At 42.7% G+C, this 20,108-nt stretch overlaps 1 protein-coding gene across 5 annotated transcripts in view; it reads right to left on the bottom strand.

The window, feature by feature from the left end:
• drc3 (dynein regulatory complex subunit 3) overlaps window positions 1-20,108 on the bottom strand; it is a 74,761-nt gene that overhangs the window by 46,146 nt on the left and 8,507 nt on the right. For 4 of the 5 annotated variants that reach the window (XM_069928280.1, XM_069928275.1, XM_069928279.1 and 1 more), the window contains exons 2-3: window positions 7,135-7,318; window positions 6,455-6,571 (exon numbers count right to left, since the gene is read on the bottom strand). In XM_069928280.1, coding sequence (XP_069784381.1) covers window positions 6,455-6,571; window positions 7,135-7,300 — 283 coding nt within the window. In that variant the 5' untranslated portion in view covers window positions 7,301-7,318. Of the gene's footprint in view, window positions 1-6,454; window positions 6,572-7,134; window positions 7,319-8,164; window positions 8,288-20,108 lie in introns of those variants that run through there. The other variant, XM_069928276.1, reaches the window with a different exon arrangement.

A 20,108-nucleotide genomic window follows, 5' to 3' on the forward strand; every position in this document is an offset into this window, starting at 1 on the left:
TTATCTTTAAACATGAAAACAGAATCAAACTTTAACTTATCTCTATTGACTTAACTCACCCAAATTAACCCTCTTCTAATTCTAAGCGCACGTGTATGATGTGTCTGTAAATTTAAGAAAAGTTCTTTGGTTCACAGTTCAATCACATGACTCTTGGTCTCTGGTTGCCAGCTCTTCTGGGTCCAAGTGTTCAGTGAGCTCTCTTGATATATAGTTTTTCTCCAAATTTGTCTTCTCCCAACACTTTTGGAATCCATTTTTCCCTCTTCCCTTGATTCCTTCCTTCAGTCCAATGATTTGGACATTATTCCATTGACCAAAGTTCTCCATGTTGTCAATTTTGTCTTGCAATACCATGGGTAACAAGATCCTGGACACCTGGGGCCAGGAAGAGGTCAGGTGTATCGAGGACAGTTATGAGAAGAGGCAGCTCATGCCATTTGACCAATTTAAAAACAAATTTGATTTATCAAATAAGATCTTCTGCTATCTTCAATTAAGATCTTTTCTGAGGGACAAATTAGGCCCATCTGTGGCCCTGCTGCAGTGTAGTGACATGGAGGTTCTAATTCGAAAGGGGAATCACACATAAATTAATCTCTGCTATATATCTCTTGTTTCAAAATGGAAACCAAGTCTCCATAAATCAAGGAAAAGATGGGACACAGACTTAGCAACAATAATTCATGAATGATGCTGGTCTGGCCTATGTCGGGACAGCACGACAGCAGTTATCAACACTGAATATAGGGAGGTGCAATACAATTTCCTGCACCAGCTGTATCTTACACTGCAAAAACAACACAAAGCAAAACCAGAAATCTCAAAATCGTATTTTAGATGCGGCATCGAGACAGCTGGTGCAGAATGAAGAAAATCTTGATTTTCAAGTTTTGACCATCTATTTAGTACTCTTCACAGAGAGCTCAACCAAAACACATCTGTCTAAGAACTTCTTGTGGTCGCACCCCTCTAATATTAGGATACTGATACACTCTATCAATGACTCCAAAGCCATAGAGTGAGGAACGATATGCTTTATTACACTTTAGACTTGTAGCTGGCCTGATTCCAAGTGCTCAACTAAGGAGAGGGAGAGGTAGTTCAAACTTTATTTCAGGGTCACAAGGGGAGGAGTTACAAGGGAGCAAGTCACCAGTGGAGGACGGGTCAGCTATCCATTAACAGTCACATATATACACATTTGTATCACCACATTCACCCGCTCTTTTAAAACAAAACCCCGCTGGGTTAAAAGTCCTAGACTTAGCCAGATGTGTAGTCTCCTTTGCCTCTGTGACCGGCACAGCTCCACCAGTGGTACAATGGTTGGCTCCATTGCTGGTCATGTGTTTTGAGGTTGGGGAGGGAGATCTGGCTCCATAGAAGGTAGGGGTTGGCTCTATATGGGGCAGTCATGGTCAGAGCAGCTGGAGCAGGGTCCAAGGTGTATGGCGTGGTGGGTGGGGGTGGTTCGCTAACCTGCACCGTCCCTGATGGGGGGAATATGGGTGAAGGTCATACCCAGGTTGAAGGGAGTGGGGAGTTGGTATGGGTCTCTGGCATGCGTCAGGTCCCAGATGGAGTCCGTGTCCTCATTGCCGTCCAGGTACATCACGTTTATGTACTGAGGGTTGACGTGCATGATATGCACCTCTTAAACCAACAGGTCAGATTTATGACTTCACGTTTCCGCAGCAGGATAGGTCCCAGGGATGAGAGTCAGGGTGGCAGTGTGGTTCTGGTCGCCAACTTCCTGGGGAAGGAAAAAATGCGTTCATGTGGGGTTGAGTTGGGAGTGGTGCATAGCAGAGAGTGCCTCCACCAGGACTTCCTGCCAATGGGATACCACCAGGCTTTTGGATTTGAGAGCCAGGAGGACAGCTTTCCAAACTGTGGCATTTTCTCCCTCTACCTGGCCATTCCCCCGGGGGTTGTAACCGGTCATCCTACTAGTGGCAATGCCTCTGGACAACAGGTACTGCCGCAGTCCATCACTCATAAAAGAGGACCCCCGATCACTGTGGATGTAATTTGGGTACCCAATGAGGATAAATATGCTGCGAAGCATCTTTATGATGTTGGCTGAGGTCATGTTGGGAACAGGGGAACCTGGAGGACTCGTCAATGACGTTCAGAAAATGAATGTTCCTGTTGGACGAGGGCAGGGGCCCCTTGAAATCGATACTGGTCGCTCAAAGGGGCGTGTGGCCTTTATGAGGAGCAATGACGGGCCGGAAGAACTGTGGTTTTCACTCTGTACATCCTGGCAGTATCTGGTCAATGACCTGACATCCTCAATGGAGTAGGGAAGGTTCCGTGCTTTCACGAAGTGGAACAACCTCATGACTCCAGGATGGCAAAGGTCAGCATGGAGGGAATGGAGGAAGCTGAGATGCGTGCTGACACACGTCCCCCCAGGATAGGGCATCTGGGAAGGTCGATGAGCTTGCCCGGCCGGTATAGAATGTCAAAGTTGTAGGTGGAAAATTCAATTATCCCCCTCAGGATTTTGTAATTTATTATCTTATCCCACAATTTGGTATTGAATATGAAAGCAATGGCTCCTTGGTTTGTTAGCAGGTAAATCTCCTTCTGGCCAGGTAATGACATCAGTGGCATACCGCCTCAACAATGGCCTGCCCTTCCTTCTTGATGGAGGAGTGCCGTGTCACAGGACCGTGAAGGGTATAGGGAAAAAAAGCTACTGGCTTGGTTGAGAGTGGTGGCCAGCGTAAAGTCAGAGGTATCACTTTCCACCTGGAAATGGATGATTCATCCACAGCATTCATCGTGGCTTTGGTGATGTCTCCCTTGATCTGCGTGAAGGCTGACCGGGCTTCTGCCTCTGTGACCAGCGCAGTTCCACTGGTGGTAAAATGGTTGGCTCCATTGCCGGTCGTGTGTCTTGAGGCTGGAGAGGGAGGGATGGCTCCGTAGAAGGTGGAGCTTGGCTGCATGTGAGGCAGTCATGGTCAGAGCAACTGGGGCAGGGTCCGAGGTGTATGGAGTGGTGGGTGGGGGTGGTTCACTACCCCATTGGGCATAATAAGAGAAGAACCCCAGGCACATTTTTAGCACCTTGAGGTTGGGCGGGATAGGGAGTTCCATAACAGGACGCATGGATTCGGGGTCAGAGGCAATGAGTTGTGCTAAATACATACTTGTCTTCGTTGTAGGTCAAATTGAAGAATTTGGCAGTGTGAAAGAATTTGTCAAGGTTTTCGTCGTAGTCCTACTGGTCGTGGCTGCAGATGGTGACATTGTCTAGGTAGGGGAACGTGGCCATCAGTTTGTGCTTGTCCACCATCTGATCCATACTCTGAAGGGTTCTTGGAGGAATTGATAGAGCTTGCCATCTGCTTTGAATGCGGTATACTGGCGGTTTCCTGGGTGAAGGGGAAGTTGGTGGTATGCTGACTTTAGGTCAACGGAGGAGAACACCCTATACTGGGCAATCCTGTTGACCATGTCAGCAATCTGGGGAAGGGGGTATGCATTCAGCTGCGTGAAGAGGTTGATCGTTTGGCTGTAATTGATCACCATACGAAGTTTACTTCCTCCCCTGACTACCACGACTTGGGCTCTCCACAAACTGTAGCTATGCACTATGACCCCCTCCACCAGGAGTTGCTGCACCTCGGACTTCATGAATGCCCTGTCCTCAGCGCTGTAGCATCTGCTCTTAATGGCTATGGGCTTACAGTCTGGGGTTAGGTTCTCAAACAATGATGGTGGGGGTATGCGGAGGGTAGAGAGACCACAGGCGGGCTGCTGGGGTGAGGGGGGGGAGGAGGGGATGGTCTGTGAGCTGGGGGTTGTATACAGTGATGGGTGATTGAAACCTCCCGAATGCCATTGTTACACTCCTGAACTGGCTGTGGAAGTTTAGCCCTAGAAGGATTGGTGCATAGAGTTGAGGCATTAAGAGTAAATGGAAATTGTTCTATCATTCGCCCCGCACTGTTAACGACGCAATATAATATCCACAGATCTCAGCAGATTGGTCCTTTGCAGCCATTGATATTGTGCTGCTCATTGATCTGACGGGGAAAGAGTTTGTGAGCAGTGTCTGGATGGATGAAGCTTTCAGTGCTTCCACTATTGAACAGGCTGTTAGTTCATTTCCCATTTACCTCAATCTCCATCATCGAGAGCTGCCTTGATCTAAGATGATGGATGCCAGTACCGGGTCCAAATCAGTCTCAGAGGGAAGCTGGTTCAGTAAGATGTTTGCCCCATGTTGTCCATGCAGTTGCACCAGGAGAGTTGGATGAAGATGGCGGAAGTGGTGTTGGGTAAGATGACGCCCTTGGGTCACGCTCACGGTCGAGCCATTCGAGGCCGGAAGTGACGTTGTTACTCTGGGAGCAAGTGGAGTCGGGTTCAATGGCCAACCCCGAGGGGTGCACACAGTGCTGCTCACAGTGTCCTTTCTTCCCGCATCCTGAGCAGGTGCTTGGCTGTCACGGCGGGGTCAGGGCCTCCCTGTATGGAGGCAGTCTGTGACGTAGTGTCCCAAAATGACTGTGCCCGCAGCCCACACTTGGAGGGCCCATTGCCAGCAGCGATGGATTCAGCGTTGCGGTTGGTTGAATCTAGAATCTTAGTGAGCTGGAGAGTTCTCTGCAATGCTGCCTGTCTTGCTCTAGCAGTCACTGGCAGATGTTGTTGGATCTCACTTCCAGCTACGCAGGCATTTCGGATCAGGTCTTCCACATACTGGGGCGGGATATTGCCCCTTCATTCTTGCACCAGATCATGCAGGGCCTGAAAGCAATCGTCCAGGGACTCACCAGGTTGCTGTTTTCTCAAGGCCAAGATGTATCGTGAGTAGACTTTGTGTTACCCGTGGTATGCAGAGGTTGAGGCTTGATCATGGCAGCGGAGCAAGTTGTGCAGCCCTCGATTGCCATTTACGCATGGCAGCTGACCCTCGATTGCAGTAGCTTGAGTTTATTCTCGTCAGAATCCACGAGGTCCTCAGAAGCTTCTAGGAAGTCTGTGAAGCACTTGATCCACTGCTCATACAGCTCTTGAGGCTCCGGGCAACTGTGGGTTGAGGTCTAGCCTGTTGGGTCACAGCAGTTTGCCCATCCGGTGTGGAAGATTTAAAGTGTAATAAATTGATATGCTCCATCAATGACTTCAAAGGCATAGACTGAGGAACGATAAGCTTTATTACACTTTAGACCTGTAGCTGGCCTGATTCCAAATGGTCGAACTTTATTCCAGGATCAAAAGAGGAGGAGTTACCAGGGAGCGAGTCACCAGTTGGAGACAGTCACATATACACAGATTTGTATCACCACAGATACTTGTGTAAAAGAACAGAGGGACCTTGGGGTCCAAATCCATAGATTTCTCAAGGTAGCCACGCAGGTTGACAATTAATAAGGCCTATGAATGCTGGGATTTATTAGTTGGAGGACGAGTTCAGGAGTTAGGAGGTGATGTTGCAGTTCTATAAATCTATGGTGAAAACACATTTAGAATATTGCATTCAGTTCTGGTCATCTCATTACAGGAAAGATGTGGAAGATGTGGAGAAGGTGCAAAGAGATTTTCCAAAAATGTACCTTACAAGGCAAGGTTAGCAGAGCTAAGGCTGTTGTCTTTGGAGTGCAGAAGGATGAGAGATGATTTAATAGAGGTCTACAAGATTATGAGATGTATAAAGTAAACAGTCAGCACCTCTTTTCCCCCAGGCGGGAGGTGGTGGGGGAGGTGAGAGTGTGTGAAAATTATTTTTTTTAATGGTGGCACTGGTCGAGCTGCTGCAATGGCAGTGCTGCCACTGGTGTGGACCCACAGAAAGTGGAGAAATAGTGCTCTCACAGGGTCCAACCGTCCACTCTGACTGCTGTCAGCTCTGTACAGGCTTTAAGTAGCCCATTAAAGGAGCCAACAATAATTTTATTTCATATCCCGCGACTGCAGGGTCTGTACCCAAGATGGCGGCACCTATCAATGGCAGCGACCACAAGGGTTGCAGACTCCAGGAAAGCAGAGGACTAGCGCAGAGCACCAGAAAGTGGGGAGACCAACCCTGTCTGAGAAGGAGATAACCCACGGGACAGTAACTATGGTGGCGGACCAGTGAGTGGTTCTGCAGCTAAAGGAACCACATGGGTGATGGACTGTTGGCAACTCAAGGCGAGGAACCCGTGGAGGCTGTAGGCTGCTGGAGACTGCAGTCAAGGGTGTCCCACCAGGCTGTGGACTGCTGGAAACTGGCTCTCACATTCATAATCATGTTCACTCATTTTCCAGTTGGGGCAGATGAATGGAAACTGACTCATAAGAACAGGCAGCCCTTCATTCAGCATCTCAAGACCATCCACAATCCAATCATAACTGTTATCTCACTGAATTATTAATTTTTAACGTTCAAAAAGATAGTTGAATTAAAACAAAATGGAAATGCTAATATTCTGACCTCTCAAGGACTTACCTAGCCATACCAAGCTGACTAGTGTGTTCAGTCCCTCAATCTTTTCAATGATATTATTGTCCAGTTGGAGCTTAGTCAAAGATGTGAATTGCCACAGATTGTCGATCTTCAGTATATCTACAGGGAGAAACGATTGATAATTTTATGAAAATCTTTCTTTCTTATAAAATATTTTTTAGATAGCTTGACTTAAGACATTTTTATTATTACTTCTTCGATAACTATCATTGACTTTCTTCTTTTAAATCTTTCCTTCTTCTAACATTTTTTCCAGTTTGTATACTGAGAAATTCAAGTTGTTGTTAACAATCACGAGGTGATCACTAGCTATTCAGAGTCAAACACCTTTCAGTATATTTTCCACGTTTTATTACAGCAAGGTCACAGCATGCTCTTTGGCAATCAAATGTAGATTCTTTAATGTTTGGATGACTGCAAGTCACTTTTTTGCACTAGGATTAATGTGAACATATCTGTCTCCTACATTTATTGTCTCTTTTAACGATTAAATTAGTTTACTATTACAAATTCCTGTTTGACTGCTGCAAGTAAGAATTATGGCACATATATGAGCATTGTATAATGTGTATGAAAATAAACTCATCATCTTAATATACCAGTAATATTTGTGTCACAAACTACTTTAGACAAGTCCAGTCATGGATAAAGTGAAAACATACTTTGGTAATCAAGTTGAAGATGATCCACATCTTTCAAGTGAATTCCTTCTGAGTGGGCTATCTGTCCTGCTCTTCCTGATGGTCCCTGTTTCTTCACCATCTCTTCAAGCATTTTATCATCAATGACACTGGGTTCAATTGTTTTGTCATTGTTTGGTCGGCTCATTTTGAACGGCTGTGTTCACTTAAAAGGAAAGTGCAAATAATAAATTAAAATGTTCCTTAACCATATTATCCATTAAAAATTAATCTGTTGTTCCTGTGACCCGAGGTCATCACCCAAGATCTACTCAGTGGTTCCTACCAAAAGTGGCCTACATTTCACCACCGCATTATTTATTTCCTTCCACCCATGGAGCCTTTTTCCAGAAAAAAATAATTATTCCATCTCCATTTCTTTCATATCAAAGAATGTGGATTTGAATGGCAGCAAGAGCAAACAAAGAGTTGCTGGAGGAACTCAGCAGGTCAGACAGTGTTCAAGAGTAGAAATAGCCAGTCGACATTTTGGGTCTGAACTTTTTATCAAGACTACGATAAAATAGAAAAAAAAGCACATGTAGAAGAAGGAGTTGGCGAATGAGCTCAGAGGTAATAAGACAACAGGGTTGGAAGAGGTGAAACAGGTAAAGGGAGAATAAAAAGGAATAGATAAAAGAGGAATGGAAACAATGGAATCAGATGGTGCTGGGTGTTTACCTAAAATTAGAAACATTGAAGTTCATGCCATCATCACAAATGAAGTTATCCTGATCTCTCCCAAAACTGCTCATTTGTTAGAATCATCTGAGAGAGTAAATGAAATCAGAAACTTCATTCAACTATGATTTTTTTTGTTTGAACCACTTTCTCCTTTACCTCTACAAGTAAGGGGAACTGTCACTATGATGGAGATCTCCCTTCAATTCCATTGAAATTTCACAAGGAAAATTTGTCCTAAGGTCCAAGTTTCTGTGCTGGTCTTGACTTTGCATCTGTAGGTCTCACATTTTCCCTGCCTGCCTTTCCCAAACTTGTCATTGAGACCTACCTCATGTTTGCTTGATCCTGTTCCCCATTAAGTATCAGTCTGTGGCCACTGGAATTGCAGCAGGCACAATGAAATAACCACTCAAGGTGTTTCTAGAGTGAATCAAACTGATTTACTCCATCACCTGTGCAACCTTACAAAAGCCAGAATCATGCACTCAACATGCCCTGACATCACATGCCAGTTTGATGACTCCTGGGAGTTGCAGTGCTGCCATAGTGCTGGTCCACGCCCCCTCCCCCCCAGAATTGGCAGAAAGGTTTGTCTGTCTTTTAGGTTGTTGATCTCTGTGGCAGACTTTTGGCTGCTGAAGAAGGGGGGAAACTTGTCCATATGAGCTGATTTAAGCCTACCAATAGTGAAAGACTGTGGCTTCACTCCAATGTCCAAAATATAGGTTAACCTAGTTTGTCTGAGTATCCTATAAGGTCCTTCGTAGGCTGTCTGTAAAGGTTGATCAGGTGTTCCCCTTCAGATGAAGACATATTCACAGTTTCTGAGGTCTTCAGGCACAAAGGAAGAGTGTTCTCCATGTGAAAATGGTGGTATAGGGGTCAATTTTCCTACAGTCTCCCTTAGCCTGCTCAACAGTTCCTTAGGAATATTGCTGGAGTTGGAATGGTAGGGGACGAACTTCCCTGGAGCCACAATGGTGTGCAGTACACGAGCTTCGCAGATAAAGCTTGAAGGTCCTCCTTTGGAGTTTTTCTAATGCCCAGTAATACCAAGGGCCACTCATCAGCCCAGTTCAGGCTCTCCAACTGTGCCATCAAAGCTGACTTGAGATGTTGATGAAACATTGCCTGGGGATGATAGGCTTTTGTATGATGGATTGTTGTACCGAGCAAGCGAGACAAGTCCATCCACAGTGAAGAAGTAAATTGTAGTCTCTATCCAAAGCAACATGTGCCAGTAAACCAAAATGAGACACCCAGGAACTGAGGAACACCTGAGCACAAGTGTCTGCAGTAGCATCTACCATAGGCACAGCCTCGGGCCACCTCGTAAACCTGTCTATTACTGTAAAAAGATAACGGTATCCTCTTGAAATAGGAAGCAGATCAATGATGTCCACGTGGACATGAACAAAATGACGAGTATCTGCCGGGAAGGACTGCAATTATGCGTTAGTATTCCGCTGAACTTTTGCTTTTTAGCAGGCAATGCAGGACTTCACCATTTGAATAATGTCTTTTTTAAGACCGTGGCACATTAACCTGTCCAAATTTGAAAGACCATGCAAAGAGTCAAGTACTCGAGATTTCCATGATGCCGGAACTACTGGGCATGGGTGTCCCGTTGATATATCACAGAGAAGTAGTTTGCCATTAACTCCAAACTGGACATCTTTCAATTGCAGCTTCGTGATTGCAGTCCAATAAGCATTCATCTCATGGCCATGTTCTTGGACTGTGGCCAAAGCCATGTAGACAATACCTTGATCTACAGAAAAAACCTCGAGTGGAGCAGAGTGGGAAAGTGCATCAGCTACGACATTGTCTTTCTGGAATTAAGTCATATTTTTGTGGAAAATTCTGAAATGAATGATAATTGCTGTTGTTGTCACGCTGACCAAGGCTCTGTATTTCTTCTCTGCTTCACGAAGTTGGCGCCTGAAGAATGTTAACAGTTTCCATTGCCCATTGACATATTGATGAAGTGCACCTCCTACGGCCATTTTGGAAGCATCTGTAGAAAGAGTGGTGGCTGCATTTAAAACTGGGTAGCTGAGCATAGCGGCATGAGTCAGCAAATCTTTCAGTCCAATGGATGGTTCTAGCGTTTCTGGACAGTAAATAGAAAAAAGGCTTCATGATATGAGCCACTACCCGAAGAAACCAATGGTAAAAACTTACCATTCAACAAGAATTCCTGCAGGCTTTCGACCATAGCAGGTCTTGAGTACTTGGTAATGACCTCAACGTTGGATGCCAGTGGAGTCATGCCTTCCTGAGTAACCCTCCATCCATCCAAGCGAAGATGAACACGGTGCCTTGTAGCTTTTCAGCTTTAGACACAGTGTGCTGGGGCGAGGATTTGGAGGAGAGTGCTTGCTCAGGACAAATGCCTCCCTCTGGGTCCCACACCACTGAGCCTGATGGACTGCGAGGCACGATAACCAGAGTGACGCGGGATTGCTCCACAGTGGTCTGTTTCAAGACCATGCTCGCTGGCCATTGTCCTTATGGATCCTTCACCCACCGAGTTTGCTGCAGCAGTCCGCTAGGGAAACTGTTTCCTGGTGTTCTGACATAGCTGCCAGCCCCTGCTGCCAGACTGATGTGCTATTTGCCCATAGCTGGGGCCCTTTCCAGGTACTGATGGTTGGGCGAGCTGAGCCCGGGGATTTGAAGTCAGTTGCCTTCTCCTAACCTTTGCCTAAAGAGGCTTTGCCCACAAGGCAGTGAGTGGGATCCAAGACAGGTCTTCCAGAATGCCCCAGTGCAGCTGCAGGATGCTGTCGACTCCCCGGTGTTGATCCAGTCCAGGATGGCCAGGCTGGCGATGGCGAAGATGTCACTAGGCTGGCGGGGCCGGGCAAGGGTGACTTACAGGCAGCTGGTGGCGGTCCGGGCCTCCTGGCTGGCTGGCTAACGCATAGCTTGTAGGAGATGGGGGGGGCTTGATGGGCCTCCAGGCCTCACCGTTGCCCAGCTGCTCGCTGTTCCTGCAGGGCAGGTCCTCGACCTCCGTGCCAAGATAACAAACTCTAGTAGATGGCCTTGGGCAAGACCAGGCACTCAGTGCAGCAATCTATAGTAATCCTATGCCCCAAGAAATCAATCATTTCTTGTCCAAAAGCACATTTAACTGGATTGATGGTCATTCCAAACTTTTGAAGATGAATAAAAGTGTATGAAGATGCTCCAAATGTTGGGGGAGTCACGTGATGGAGTAGTGGCCGGACGGTGAACTCCAGCCCTCTCCAGAAAAGTCGGGAAAAACAAGAGAAAATACAAAGGCACAGAAATACAAGTTAAAGAAAAGTGAGTATAAAGGTGGAAAGAAGATGGAGACAAAAGGAGAAAAATCAAAATCAACGGAAAGAAGAGAGGAAGAGAAGACAACGGAGGAAAAAGGTGAAGGCCTTACCTGTCCGAAGAGGCCCGCTGTGGAGAGAGGAGCCCACTACCTCAGGTCGGTAGAAAAAGAACTACAACAATGGCTCACAGAGCCGAGTAAAAGTGGGCAACCGCGCATGAAAAAAAACACACCGACGGGAGGGGGGACCAGCTGGGGAGTCGATCTCCACAGCCGGCAACGACAGCTGCAGAACACCTGCAGCAAGAAGAGACCACAGAAGACAATGGAAACAAGAAAGAAGAGGAGGAAAGGGCATCAAAGAAACAACAGATGGCCAACCCAGAGGAAGAAGAAGAGGAAATAGATAAAGGGAAAGGCAAGGTAAAGGATATACTTGCTCTTGTTAGAGGATACATGGAGTCATTTAAAGAATGGCAAACACAGGAATTCAATGATTTAAGAAGAAGAATAAACAACACAGAAAAGAAAATAAATAAAATGGATATGACCTTAACAGAAATGGGGAAAAAAATGGACAAGATGGAAGAACGGGCAATAGCAGCAGAAATGGAGGTAGAAGACTTAAAAAAGAAATTGGAGGAATCTAATAAAAAAACTAAAGAGACACAGGAATTACTAGCCCAAAAAATAGATATAATGGAAAATTATAACAGAAGAAATAACATAAAGATAGTGGGCCTTAAGGAAGATGAAGAAGGCAAGAATATGAGGGAGTTTATAAAAGAATGGATCCCTAAGGCCCTAGGATGTCCAGAACTACATCAAGAAATGGAAATAGAAAGGGCACATAGAGCATTGGCCCCTAAACCACAACCACAACAAAAACCAAGATCTATTGTAGTAAAATTCCTAAGATATACTACAAGAGAAAAGGTACTGGAGAAGACAATGGAAAAAGTAAGAGAGGGCAACAAACCACTGGAGTATAAAGGGCAAAAAATCTTCATTTATCCAGATATAAGCTTTGAACTCCTAAAGAAGAGAAAAGAGTTCAATACAGCAAAAGCGATTTTATGGAAGAAAGGATATAAATTTACACTGAAGCATCCCGCGGTATTGAAAATATTTATTCCAGGACAACAAAACAGACTGTTCTCGGATCCAGAAGAAGCACGAAAATTTGCAGAACGATTACAAAAATAGACTGAGGGATGAAGACGGGTAATGAGAGTAAAAATGATCACGATTGATATGTATGTGGGTAAAGACAAAAATAGACTGAGGGATGAAGACGGGTAATGAGGGTAAAAATGACCACGATTGATATGTATGCGGGTAAAGAGGTATAAGAGTGAATAGAGACAATGGGCATACGTGAAAGTATCTGTAATTAGAGGAAAACATAGATAGTATAGACAAGAATTAATAAGGGAAGGTAATGGAATAGAGAGAATAAGGAGGGAATTAAAAGAGTGACCTTTGTGACATATGAAAAGTGAAATCTTTTCTGGGGGGGGCTGGGTGGGGGAAAAGAGCGGTCACTGCAAAATCAGTTGACGCTTGCGAGTGGATTCGCAAATCCAAATGGAGAGGGGAGATGTGGTTGTCCGACAAGGGATAAAGGACAACTCAGGAGGGGAAGGGGAGATTGGGGATAAAGAAGATAGAAATAGGAGAATAAGGAAAATGTTGGATGTTGTAGGAATGTTGTCTGGTAAAGAGTTGAAAATAAGAAAACAGAAATGGAAAAGGAGGAAAGGTAATGATGGAAAAACAGAAAGAGAAGATAAACAAAATATAAAATGGCTACACTGAACTATATGACTTTAAATATTAATGGAATACATAACCAAATTAAAAGGAAGAAACTACTAAATTTACTGAAAAAGGAAAAAATAGATATAGCATTTGTCCAAGAAACACACTTAACTGAATTGGAGCACAAGAAATTAAAGAGAGATTGGGTAGGACATGTAACAGCAGCATCGCATAATTCAAAAGCAAGAGGAGTGGCTATATTAATTAGCAAAAATGTGCCATTTAAAATAGAAGAGGAAATAATAGATCCAGCAGGGAGATATGTTATGATAAAATGTCAGATATATTCGGAGCTTTGGAATCTACTTAATATATATTCACCTAACGAAGAAGATCAAAAGTTTATGCAAGATATCTTTTTGAAGGTAGATAATACGCAAGGGAACATACTAATAGGAGGGGATTTCAATCTGAATTTGGATCCAAATATGGATAAAACGGGGAAAAAAATTAACAGGAAGAACAAAGTAACCAAATTTATAATTAAATCAATGCAAGAAATGAAACTTGTGGACATATGGAGGAAACAAAACCCAAAAGAAAAGGAATACTCATACTACTCGACTAGACATAAAACATACTCAAGAATAGACCTATTTTTGTTATCAGCTAGTATGCAAGATAGAGTAAGTAAAACAGAATATAAAGCGAGAATGCTATCGGACCATTCACCCTTAATACTGACAGTAAAGCTAGAGGACATCCCTCCAAGAATGTATAGATGGAGATTAAACCCCATGCTACTTAAAAGACAGGATTTTAGAGAATTTATTGAAAAACAATTAAAAATGTACTTTGAAGTAAATACGGAATCAGTGGAAGATAAGTTTATACTATGGGACGCAATGAAAGCATTCATTAGAGGACAAATAATAAGTTATGCAACCAAGATGAAGAAGGACTATAATCAGGAAACAGAGCAGTTGGAAAGGGAAATAATAAACATAGAAAAAAAATTAGCAATAAAGGAAGATACAGCCAAAAGAAGAGAATTGGCGGATAAAAAAATAAAATATGAAACATTACAAACATATAAGGTGGAGAAGAATATAATGAAGACAAAACAGAAATATTATGAACTAGGTGAAAAAACACACAAAATCTTAGCATGGCAGCTTAAGACAGAGCAAAATAAGAAAATGGTATTGGCAACAAGGAAAATAGACAAACAAATTACATATAATCCAAACGAAATTAAGGAAAACTTCAGAGAATTCTATGAACAATTATACCGAACTGAAAACGAAGGGAAAGAAGGGAAAATAGATGAATTTTTGACTAAAATTGAACTACCAAAACTACAAATAGAGGAACAAAATAAATTAACAGAACCATTTGGAACAGTAGAAATACAAGAGATAATAAAAAATTTACCAAATAATAAGACACCAGGAGAGGATGGACTCCCAATAGAATTCTACAAAACATTTAAAGATCTAATAATACCGTTCCTCCTGGATGTAATCAACCAGATTGATGAGACACAAAACTTACCAGATTCATGTAAAACAGCAATAATTACAGTGATACTAAAACAAGGGAAAGATCCACTCTCACCAGCGTCATATAGACCAATATCTCTGCTAAACACAGATTATAAGATAATAGCTAAACTATTAGCAAACAGATTAGCAGAACAGGTACCGAAAATGGTAAATTTAGACCAAACTGGATTTATCAAAAAAAGACGCACAACAGACAATATTTGTAAATTTATTAACTTAATTCATGCAGTAGAAGGAAATAAAGCACCGGCAGTAGCAGTTGCTTTAGACGCAGAGAAGGCCTTCGACAGAGTAGAATGGAATTACTTGTTTCAAGTATTGCAAAAATTCAGTTTACCAGAGAAGTATATTAATTGGATTAAAGCATTATATAAGGGACCGTTAGCGAAAGTGACAGTAAATGGACATGTATCAAAGCAATTTAACTTAAGCAGGTCAACGCGGCAGGGATGCCCACTATCACCATTATTGTTTGCGCTAGCTATAGAACCACTAGCAGAATCGATAAGAATAGATAATAATATAAAAGGAATAAAAATAAAAGACAGGGAATATAAAATCAGTCTATTTGCGGATGATGTGATAGTGTACTTAACAGAACCAGAACTATCAATAAAAGAACTATATAAGAAATTGAAGGAATATGGAGAAGTGTCGGGATACAAGATAAACGTAAATAAAAGTGAAGCAATGCCTATGAATAACGCGGATTTCTCAAAATTTAAGGAGGAATCCCCATTCAGATGGCAAATGCAGGCAATAAGATACCTAGGTGTGCAAATAAACAAAAATCTAGGACAATTATATAAACTCAATTACAATCCACTAATGAAAAAATTACAGGACGATTTAGAGCATTGGAAAGAGCTACCACTAACACTGATAGGAAGGATAAACTGTAGAGTCTGGAAAAACAACCAACTGAAAAACCTCACAAAGATAAGCGTATACAGAGCCGTTGTCATACCCACACTCCTGTTCGGCTCCGAATCATGGGTCCTCTACCGGCACCACCTACGGCTCCTAGAACGCTTCCACCAGCGTTGTCTCCGCTCCATCCTCAACATCCATTGGAGCGCTTACATCCCTAACGTCGAAGTACTCGAGATGGCAGAGGTCGACAGCATCGAGTCCACGCTGCTGAAGATCCAGCTGCGCTGGATGGGTCACGTCTCCAGAATGGAGGACCATCGCCTTCCCAAGATCGTGTTATATGGCGAGCTCTCCACTGGCCACCGTGACAGAGGTGCACCAAAGAAAAGGTACAATGACTGCCTAAAGAAATCTCTTGGTGCCTGCCACATTGACCAACGCCAGTGGGCTGATAACGCCTCAAACCGTGCATCTTGGCGCCTCACAGTTTGGCAGGCAGCAACCTCCTTTGAAGAAGACCGCAGAGCCCACCTCACTGACAAAAGGCAAAGGAGGAAAAACCCAACACCCAACCCCAACCAACCAATTTTCCCCTCCAACCGTTGCAATCGTGTCTGCCTGTCCCGCATCGGACTTGTCAGCCACAAACGAGCCTGCAGCTGACGTGGACTTTTTACCCCCTCCATAAATCTTCGTCCGCGAAGCCAAGCCAAAGAAGAAAATGAACATTTTTCCAAGGATACTATACTTATTTCAGGCATTGCCAATACAACTGACAGAAAAATTCTTCAAAGAGTTAAAGAAAATAATAAGGAGATTTTTATGGAGAGGGGAGAAACCGAGGATAGCACTAGATAAATTAACAGAATGGTATAAACAAGGAGGCTTACAATTGCCAAACTTCAAAAATTATTATAGAGCCGCACAATTAAGGTACCTATCAGATTTTTATCAAACAAGGGAAAAACCAGACTGGATGAGACTAGAATTAGATAAAATAGGGGAAAAGATACCTGAACACATATTATATAAATGGGACGAAAAATTGGTACAACATAGAACTTCTCCAGTATTACACCATCTCCTCAATATATGGAAGAAGATTCATGTAGAAAGAAATAAAACAAATTATCAAATACCAAAACTAATATTGACGCAAAATAAGCTACTCCCTTTTACAATAGGCAACCTTTCCTTTAGAAAATGGGAAAAAAAAGGGATTAAAAGAATAGAAAATTGTTTTTCAGGAAGTAGATTCTTATCCTTTGAACAAATGAGAGATAAGTACAATATAACTGGAGATACAGCGCTGGCATATTACCAACTGAGATCCTACTTGAAAGATAAATTGGGAAGCAATTTGAGTTTACCAGAGGGAAGTAACCTTGAATATGTGATTACAGATACAATGTTAATCAAAAGATTTATAACAAATATGTATATTAAACTGCAAGAAAAGGAGAATGAGGAAACAAATGGTAAAACTAAACAAAAATGGGAACAAGATTTAAATATAAAGATAAAAAAGGAAACATGGGAGAAATTATGTTCTGGAACGATGAGAAATACAATAAATACGAGACTGCGTATGATACAATATAATTGGTTACACAGACTATACATTACACCGCAAAAGTTAAATAAATGGGACCCAACAGTATCTGATAGATGTTTTCGATGTAAAAAAGAAAGGGGAACAACAATTCATGCAATCTGGACATGTGAGAGAGTAGAAAAATTTTGGGATGATCTCAATCAGATATTAAATAAAATAACAGAAAACAATATACCAAAGAATCCAGAGATCTTTCTCCTAAGTAACATAAAAAATAAAGAATTTGGAAGATGCACAAAAAAGATTTGTTAAGATAGCCCTAGCCGTAGCAAAAAAACGTATTATGTCAACCTGGAAATTGGAAGATAATTTGAAAATACAACAATGGTATATAGAAATGAATAAATGTATTCCATTAGAAAAAATAACATATAGTTTAAGAAATAATATTGAAATATTCGAACAAGTATGGGAGCCTTACATTAAATACAATAGCGAAAACCTACCGGGAACAAACATTACCTAAGTTGATGGAAGGAGAAGAAAAGAAAAGAATGGACTCAGTAGAATTTCTGGTGTATTTTTGTTGAATGACAACATTGTCTGACTGAATTAATGCAACCTAGATTGTATACCTAAAATGGATGAGAGGGGGGGGGGTGGGGGGTGGCTTGGGAGGAGGGAGGGGGGGGGAGAAAAAGTCACTGTAAATGTGAAAAAGAAAAAGTGTATATCATGGCTATTGTGATTTATGGTGTGAAAAATAAAAAATTTAAAAAAAAAAAAAATGCTCCAAATGTTCTTCCTTAGTCCCACTGGTCACTAAAATGTCGACATTGGTCATACCAAATCTTAAAGCATCCATCACCCGATGAAATGACTGAGCGGCATTCTTTAATCCGAATGGCATTCGTAAAAATTCAAACAACCCAGACGAGGAAATTATTGCTATTTTTGGAATGTCTTCTGGTTCTACTGGTACCTAGTGATAGCCATGCACCGTCTATTTTGATGAAGATCTTGGCTCCATGCAAATTAGCCGAGAAATCCTGTATAGAAGGTATTGGATAATGATCCAGGATGGTAGTGTTGTAAAGCCACCTGTAATCACCACGTCGCCAACCTCTACTGTGTTTCGGAATCATATGTAATGGAGATGTCTGGAAATTGTAGAACCTACAAATTATGCCTAGTTTCTCCATCCTTAGCTAAGCACAGCTTCTCTGGAGGCAAGCGGCGTGCTTTAGCATGATTAGGAGGGCCCTTAGAACAAATGCGGTGAGTAACACCAGGCTTTGCAGTGGAGACAGAAAATTGTAGAGTAGTAATCTCAGTGAAATCTCCAACAGCTTGGAGAATTCATCTGCTGGTTTACCTAATGTTTGGAGGCACAGAGCAGGGATAGAGGCGGCTGCCAGAGGAATAGCCTGAAAAGTAATTCCATCTATTAGCCAACGTCCTTTTAAGTCGATGAGAAATGAATGAGCCTGAAGAAAATTTACACCAAGCAAAGGTTGGGATCCTGCTGCTATAATAAATGGCCAAGTGTTGAGATGATTCTTGAACTTGACATTCATCTTCCTGGTGCCAAAGGTCGGAATGTTGGAACTGTTAACTGCTCGTAGTTGCAGGTCAGGGTTAGGATGGCATGTGCCAAAACTGGTGGGTGGAAATACACTAACTCTGAACCCGTGTCCACCAGAAATTTTCACTGAGACAACTGGTCCTATCCATACAGTAAGCTTGCAGGCTTCTTGCTAACTGCCGCAGTCCTTACTGGCAGTTGGCCTGGCTGTTTCCAGCAAATGGGCAGGGTGGAAGGCACTTGAAGGCATTTACTCCCCAACGCCTGTGGTAATAATACCAAGATGAGGTGTCCACAGTCTGCTTGCTTGTCTTGGGCTGTTGCCTGCTTGTAGGAAGTGATGTGCTAAGAGCACTAGTGTGACACAGGTCAATATCGGAGGGGTTAGTTGTGCAGACTGGTCTTTCCTTACTCTGCTTTTTAGCCAGCCATAGAATGTATGCTGCGAAGCCCTTGGGTCTTCAAATGAACACTTGGATAACAAGAGCTTAATATCATCTAGCATTCGCTCTAAAAAGAGCTGCTCAAATAACATATTGAGCCTTTCGCCAGCTGCCAGGAACAGCATTTCATCTATTAGTTCTGATGGGGCGCGGTCTCCCAACCCATCGAGATGTAGTAGTTTGGCTGCCATTTCCCTACGGGACATACCATATACACATATTAAAAATGCTTTTAAAGCATCATACTTGCTGGTATGTGGTGTCCAATTTGACTTTGAGAAAGTGAAAGTGTGCTTCAGCCTGTTGGAACCACAGTTCAGACTCAGCTGTCCAGAAAGGTGGTAGCTTCACAGCAACAGCTGTAGAGTCCATGTGTGTCCAAAAATACATTTTTGGACTAATCAGGGTCACCAGTTGTGGGCATTGGAATCGCAGTGGACACAATAAAATAACCACACAAGGTATTTCTCGAATGAATCCAATGGATTTACTCTTCATCACCCGCGCAACCTTTTAAAAGCCCTGACGTTATCATGCACTGACGTCATGTCGCCGGTTTGATGCCTCCTGAGAGTTGTAGTGCCACCATAGCACTGTTATGGTCACCATGTTGGTTGATATTGTTAAGAAATTCAGTGCCCTTGGGCATTGCTCTCCTTTGCCAATCTCCCAACATCATCATCATCTGATGAACTTTATATTTTTATTTGATTATTCCAATTATTATTTTGGCCCATCTTCCATTAACTTTAATCCAAAACGTGGCCGTATATTTTCTAACTTACACCAAGTCCCTGTCATTCAATACCTGTACACACTAAACTATGCAAGAAATAGAAGTCGGAGGAAGCTATTTGACTGCTTGGCATTTAAAAAGACCATGGCCTATACTTTATCTCAGCATCATTTTTCTGCACTAACTGCATATCCTTTGATTCCCTCAGTATCTGAAAATCTGTTGAGATCTGTCTTGAGCTATCACAGCACTCTTTACACATCAATTCTGAAGATTCATTACTTTCTGGCAGAACCAATTGTTTGTCTTTGAATGATCAACAGCTCATTTATATAATCCAGTGATCATTAGGGGATCAGAGGTTGAGAAGGTGAGCCAATTCAAGTTCTTGGTAGTCACTATATCAGAAGATCTTCCATGAACCAAATACACCAATGGCATCGT

The sequence above is a fragment of the Narcine bancroftii genome, chromosome 3 (genome assembly GCF_036971445.1).
Source record: "Narcine bancroftii isolate sNarBan1 chromosome 3, sNarBan1.hap1, whole genome shotgun sequence".
Classification (NCBI taxonomy): domain Eukaryota; kingdom Metazoa; phylum Chordata; class Chondrichthyes; order Torpediniformes; family Narcinidae; genus Narcine; species Narcine bancroftii.